Source organism: Fragaria vesca, linkage group LG4 (genome assembly GCF_000184155.1).
Source record: "Fragaria vesca subsp. vesca linkage group LG4, FraVesHawaii_1.0, whole genome shotgun sequence".
Taxonomy (NCBI): domain Eukaryota; kingdom Viridiplantae; phylum Streptophyta; class Magnoliopsida; order Rosales; family Rosaceae; genus Fragaria; species Fragaria vesca.
The window spans coordinates 18,146,548-18,153,345 of NC_020494.1; the positions used below are offsets into that span (position 1 = coordinate 18,146,548).

A 6,798-nucleotide genomic window follows, 5' to 3' on the forward strand; every position below is an offset into this window, starting at 1 on the left:
ACGCAAACAAGAAGCAATGCTAATGCGCCGTTATGCATGTTGATGTATTTTTTCTGTTATATAATCCTTTTCGTTGGGATCATGTTGTGAAGAAATTAAATACTGTTTGGCCGTTCAAGGCTGGAAGCTTCGGCATTTTGCTGATATATGATGCTTTTGGTTTAAGATGCCAACTTATATTTAGATTATAACTAATACATTATGGGGTAGTGGCTGAGATTAACAATTCCCAGTTAAACAAGAACTCGTTAAGTGGCCACATGCAATTGTAGCTTCACAGCTTAACCAAGCACATTAATTTGTTAGGCTTATATATGCTGGATTAGGATAGCACCAGAATATTAAACCATATAGAGAAAGCCCTAAAGAGCATGTTTGCGATTTGGAAGACCACAGGTCGAGGATAACATGTGCTAGACACTAGCATACTATAAGTTATACATGCATCATTGCATTTTTCTAATCCTGCTGCGTTTTAATCTACCATGAATTTCAAGCTGTGTCAACGGATTAGGTAATATTTTTTGAGTGACTTTTGTGGGGTGATGATTTTGAAAGTACTAGATTTGGGTTTGGGAGCAGGGAGCACTATATTTTACCAGATCCTCCATATGGAACCAACATTTTTTATCTGAGTTCAAACTTGATCCCCTGTCGATATATGGGCGCGCTTGCTAGATCTGATTTATGTAAATTATGTTTCTGACAGGTGCAGGGTGTGCAACAAGATGACTTGTTCTTTTATAAGATGTTTCCTTATGTAATTTCTACAAATATACAAACAGGGTGTGTGAGCAGTGAGCTCAACTTAACTCGCATCTTAGCCTTTCTTGTAGACAGTAAATGAAAATGTCTAGCTTTCAAGCCCTTCTAAATTGTTCAGGATTATTGAAACTCTAGAGACATAAGCTATACGATAATAAGCGACTGAGGCCTTGGAGTTATGGATCCGATCGAATTCAGTGAAGTTCTAGTATTTCGTCACTAACTATAACATGTTTTCATATGACATTGCAATCTATGAATAATACCCTCTAAATTCTCCCAACATACCAAACTAATGAAAGCATCCCATTTTAATTTCAATGCTCTCAACACAAAACGAAACTTTTGCCTTCTCAAATTCGGGTATAGTCTACAAAAATTTTTAGTAGAGGGCCCAAATCCCAAACAAGACTAACAAAAGCCTAGCCCAAGCCCAATATGGCCCAAAGTTTAGAACGCATTGGTCCCACCTCTAGATACTGAGCCAATAGAAATTCAGAGAAATCCAAGAACCACAGATTGAACTAGCAACCACACCTCCTCCACTTTTCTCAGTTCTAGCGGATAAGCCCAATGGCCGCCTCCTCCTCCACCTCTATTCTCTCTCCCACCACCACCATAGTCCACCACCACTCCTCCAAGCTCCCCTTCACCTCCACCTCCACCACTACTACTTTCACCAACAACAGACCTCTCACCAGGCTCCACGTGTCCACCCCAACCAACAAGCCCGCCAACAACACCACCACCACCAGTACCAAGAAACCCACCTCGGAGACCGTCTTCTTCGACGGCGGGGCCCACTACGGCGACCTCGCCGCCAACCTCGTTCTCGGCTTCACTCTCCTGTGGCTTCCCCTAACGTTAGCCGCTGTCTTCCGGGCCTTCTTCCTTCGGTACAGGTTCACCAACCTGCGGGTGACGGTGATATCGGGACTGACGGGACAGGACAGGAGTGACTTCTCGTACAAGGTCATCAAGGACGTTCAGGTTGTGCCGCGTTTCATCGGCGAGTGGGGTGATATTATCATCACCCTCAGAGATGGCACCAAGGTGGATCTTAGGAGTGTGCCCAAGTTCAGAGAGATTGCCAAGTATTGCTTATCCATGGCTGAAAAGCCTGCCGTGGTTAAAGAAGCAGGAACCAAGGGCTTTTGATTCTAAGCTTAGTTTCATGCAAACCCTTACTTCTGTATAACAATCTGAGCTTTGTTATTATAATGATCCTTATTTTTTTGTAGATAATAAACTTTACTTGGTTGTCTATCTCTGCTATTCATAAATTAAGAACTTAATTCTTCTGTAAACAGATTGTTGAAATGCTTGTTGGGATTGTAGTTGTACTGCTTTGTGTTATAAGCGCTGCAAGAGCATGGACTCGAGCTCGCTTGTGTGGATATGGTGAAACGTTTATGGAAACAACATTGTTGTAATTTGAATTATGGAAACCCTAACACCCAACATTGTTCCAACTCCCCCGGCTCGGGCAAAAGGAACTTGCTAAAAAATACATGCATTTCATTTAGGCCGAACCGAGATCTGAACCGGATAGTCATTTACAAATTTTTCAGGCCCCAGTTCAGATTTTCAAAGGTGTTGGTAGAATTTTCGGATCGGATCGAGTCGGTTTCATGTGAGAGACTTACTAGAAGTGGAAACCCATATTATTGAAACGGCAAAAGCGAGAGGGAGTGAGAGAGAGAGAGAGAACGAAAACTGAAGAGCGAGAGAATGGTGAGAGCCTGAGAGGCAGAGAGCGGAATGAGCAGGGAGACAATTCATGCATAGAAGAAAGAAGATGGACACGAGAGGGAGAGAGTTCGTGCAGTGCGAAAGAGGAATGAGATGGAGGCCGAATAAAAGAGAGGGGGAAAAAATTAGGGTTTCCCACTTAAGTTGGGAATGTAGTGCCAAAGGGTGTATAATAGGCATGTATACATAACCAAAAGAGAAGACATGTACTAAAAAAACAACTAAATATATTATGGTTCGGTTCGACTCATTTCGAGCGGTTCGGTCCAAATTCAGTATAAAAATCATCCAAAATAAGACCGACCCCAAAAAAAATGGGTCCGGTTCAAATGGTTTTCAGCATATCTAGCCCACCCTTACATTTCAGCATTTGTTTCTAACAACTAAGTACTAGTTTTCTCTCAAACACTTGTATATACTATATATGCAACACAAAAATTATAACTATGACTATAATTTAACACGCTCAAGAGTAAGAGATGAAACAAAATATGCACGCACGAGCGTGGCCCTTCCGCATGATACGTGCATGAAGGCTAGTATACTGTATAAGAACACTATCAAACATGCACTTCCACAACTCCCGGAACATCATGATCCAACCTAATGGGCCTCTAAGCCCTATATGGGATGAGGATCAGCCCAACTCTAACTGAAGGAGTAACTAAATGTCCTATAGTTGGGCTTCAAAACATGGGAAGGCCCACTTGTCTAGCTTAAACGTGTGGCCCACCCTGATGCAGGAGTATCACCAATGACCCTGACCCATTGGGCATTGTCTGTGTCGGCAAAGTAAAATCAAATATGTTGGCATGTTGCTATCTGGACCCAAAATATTATCAGGACACTTATTTTAAACTTAGTTTATGGGTCACCCTATCACTTGCACATTTGTTCTTTTTTGCTTGATTTATCTTCTTTTGAAACAAAAATTAGAGGGCCATTTTCTCATTTTCTGCCAGGTGTCTATGCATGTCCCTCAACCACCACCAATCCATTTTTGTAGTTGCTGTAGGGTCAACCATCACTGACTGATACTGTAAGATGTTTTTTTTTTTATATACTGTAAGATACTTAGAGAAAGAAAAAAATAACCATAAAAAATTATGCTTAAGTTTTGTTAAAAGTGAAATTTGTCAAATTTTAAGGTAAATTGATGCTCCAACATAATACATAAACCATTTCTAACCATTTGATAATTGCTAAATGACAAATTTGTAAATAATCCATGCATAACTAAAACAATAGTTAAATCTTTTATCTCTTCTCTCTTGCCACGTGTCACTTTACAATATGTTAAAACATAAAAAATAGCAATTACTGATTTAGCACTGATTAAGGCATGATTAAGTAGGGGTTTTCATTAAGAAATATTTCATTTGTATTGGGCTAGTTGGGTAAGTGTGTAATTAGGCAAGTTTTTTCATTACATTCACCCAAACCAAAAGTAATTTACAGCGAATCTCTATGACCTACGCATGGGCTGGTAATTATGTGGAGCCCAACGATCTGTAATAAGCTGGGCCTGTATGTCAATATCCTTTAGCCCACATGCATTTAGCAGCGCCCTTGGCTGTGGGGCAGTTTGTTCTTTAGCGTAGCGCCATTTTCTTCTTTTTATAGTTTGTTGAAAAAACGTGGGGGGCTTTGTAGGTCTAGAGCTAGCGAGGATATAACCCCATACTCATGATGGAGATTTTGATTTAGGCGTACCAATGAAAGCGAGGCAAAGAGGCACACTCAGATATCTATCAAGTCATGTTTTATACAAGATATAGGTCCTATTGTTTTGTTCGTTTTGTTATGAAGAAAAAGTGTATTCGATAAAATGTCTCAAATAATTTTGAGCGTGTAGAAGCCTAGAAGGTCTTGAACGGTAAGTTGAACGATTGTAAAACATACTAAGTGCTTCACTAAGAACTTTGAAATGCCTAAAAGATGTTATTAAGGGAACAAGGGATGAACAAAACAAGTTGATGTACTAGTGTTAGTGCTCTTCTTGGGACCCTAGGGACTTTGTAAATTGTAAGGGAATCATTCATTTGGCAGACATCAACTTCAGGTAAAAGAAACCCTTTTAAAAGCTCAATCAAAATGAAACAACTTGCCTATTTCAATTCAGTTACGTACATATTCATCATATATAGGAATATATGGAGCCGAGCAGCTTATGAATTTTACTTCTCATTATCTGACAAAACCCAAAAAGTACTTCACTGTAAAAGTGAGCAATCATATATATCCCACACACCTACCCTTCTTATCCCAGTAATCCGTGTTCTTTGTTTGAGCTTGAATAGCTGTGTGGCCACCATCGTTAGCAAGCTTCTCCGAAGTTTCTGAATTTGTTTCAAATCAAATTCCTATACACCACAATAGTACAAAGTGATCGACGCATCTGTTATACATATATACCTCATTATTTCACTAAACCAGTGAAGGATAAAAACTGAGAGTTTGATCAGTTGCAGTACACAATCTCACCATGCCAAGTTCCGGCCATGTTGGTCAGAGTAGGCAGCAAGAAAACATCTATATGTTTCAATACGCAACGAGTTGTGTTGTAAGGCTGATCACCATGGGTTGGATTGGACTGACTGACAGATAGACACATTCATTTATTCCATACTTACTTTGCTCATTAGCTTCAAAGGTTTTTCATTTTCATGGCTTCCCTACATGCATGGTTGGGCAGAGTAAAAAGAAATTAAAGGAGAACAATGGACCAAGCTAGGCAGGTCCTCGAGTACTCACAAAAGGAACCGATCATGAATAAGTTTGGCAGAGCTAGCAGCTGGGGTAACTCGCTGCCATTAGGGTTCAGAGCTGGAAAAAACTTTTGACTATATATTGCAGTGAACCTGTCTTCTTCTTCTGCCATTTGTTAATTTGGTTTTCTCAGATAAAAGCAAAAACAGATAGGAGTGTGCCTTTGAGGGGGTGAGGATCAGAACTCAGAAATAAAGAGAGAGTTGGTGGTGTCAAGTCATGAGGCGCAGAGAGGAGGCCAGGTCCTTCCCTGCCAGTTAGGATTTTGAGGAGTGCTGAAATGGTGAGAGCTAGCCCCCTCCTCTTTAGCGTCTTTATTGAAAGAAGCTAAAGAGAGCGAGAGACCCATTTTCTTAATTATGTGATACAGAGAGACTAGTGTGCTTAATCCTGATCATGCAGGTCCCCTTTGTTCTTTGCAGGTTTTGTTTATATGACCGGCCACACTTGAAATTCCCTTCTCCAATGAATGTGTTTTAGCTTTCGAGGCCAGTTTTTAATATATCAATACTTTCTCAATATTGTAGCAGTAGCTTCTTATTGTTGTTGTTCGAGAGTCCCTCTAATCGATCAGTAAGTGGCAGATTCATGCATGGTAGTATGGTACAATCTACTTAGTTTGATCTTAATGGGATATTTCGATCAGTTAACAACTTCGCTTTAAAGTTAATTATTCATGAATGAGTCTGATTAATTATCCCGCCTCTTCATGATTTTACGATCAGGATATATAAGCTTACATTCAAAATTTAAAAATATCAAAAAAAATTCTACACATTAAGATGCAACATCGTTTATTAATTAGCAACAAATTATATATAAATGTACTCATTCGATACATAACAATTAGAAAAAGGCTTTAAAGTTTCCATGCTGCCATATAACAAACTAACAACCAATGGTGACTATGGGAAGGGTCTACATTGTACTCAAAGCCACATCAATATCATGGTAAAGAAATCACACGCACACAGAAAAGGGGTAGTATTATAATCAAATACTCATTAGTCTGGCAACCCGGTACTTCCAAGTTCCAAGCCCACTTTGAGTAGCAAAGACCACTCGATCAAAGTGTATCTGTGTATACTATGGCGGGAAATTCAAAGTAGTGGAGCTGGGGGAACTACAGCAATGCCTTTTTGAGTAACAGAAACTTCTTAGATAATAGTAAGACTAAATAAGTTGTTGTTGATAACCTTAAGCAGTTAGATAAAAAAACAAATCGACACTACATAATAAGGTACAGAACTTCTAAATATTCCTTGTTGCTTCACGTACAGTCTCAACGTACTTGCAAGTGAAAGAATCGATAGTTAGATATATAAAGGTAGCTAGATCATATGGAGAACTCGAATATCAGTTTCCTTCCAGAGTGGGACACCGTTTTGAAATTAAAGTGTGGTGCTTATCGTTTCCCTCACTTTTATGTCACATTTTCACATCTCCACAATTCAGTGTCTATAACATAATCTATAGATCATTCATGCAAAGTTTTATCTAATTTGAAGATCA

General features: G+C 39.4%; 1 protein-coding gene across 1 annotated transcript; it reads left to right on the top strand.

Annotated features, from left to right (window-relative positions):
- The first annotated feature begins 1,338 nt into the window (after positions 1-1,338).
- Positions 1,339-2,102, top strand: LOC101310891. The gene has a single exon (XM_004297275.1). The coding sequence runs from the start codon at positions 1,339-1,341 to the stop codon at positions 1,921-1,923; it is 585 nt and encodes a 194-aa protein (XP_004297323.1). The 3' UTR covers positions 1,924-2,102.
- Positions 2,103-6,798: the final 4,696 nt, after the last annotated feature.

Coding starts and splice junctions, on each gene's coding strand:
- LOC101310891 (XM_004297275.1), top strand. CDS start 1,339: ATGGCCGCCTCCTCCTCCACCTCTATTCTCTCTCCCACCACCACCATA.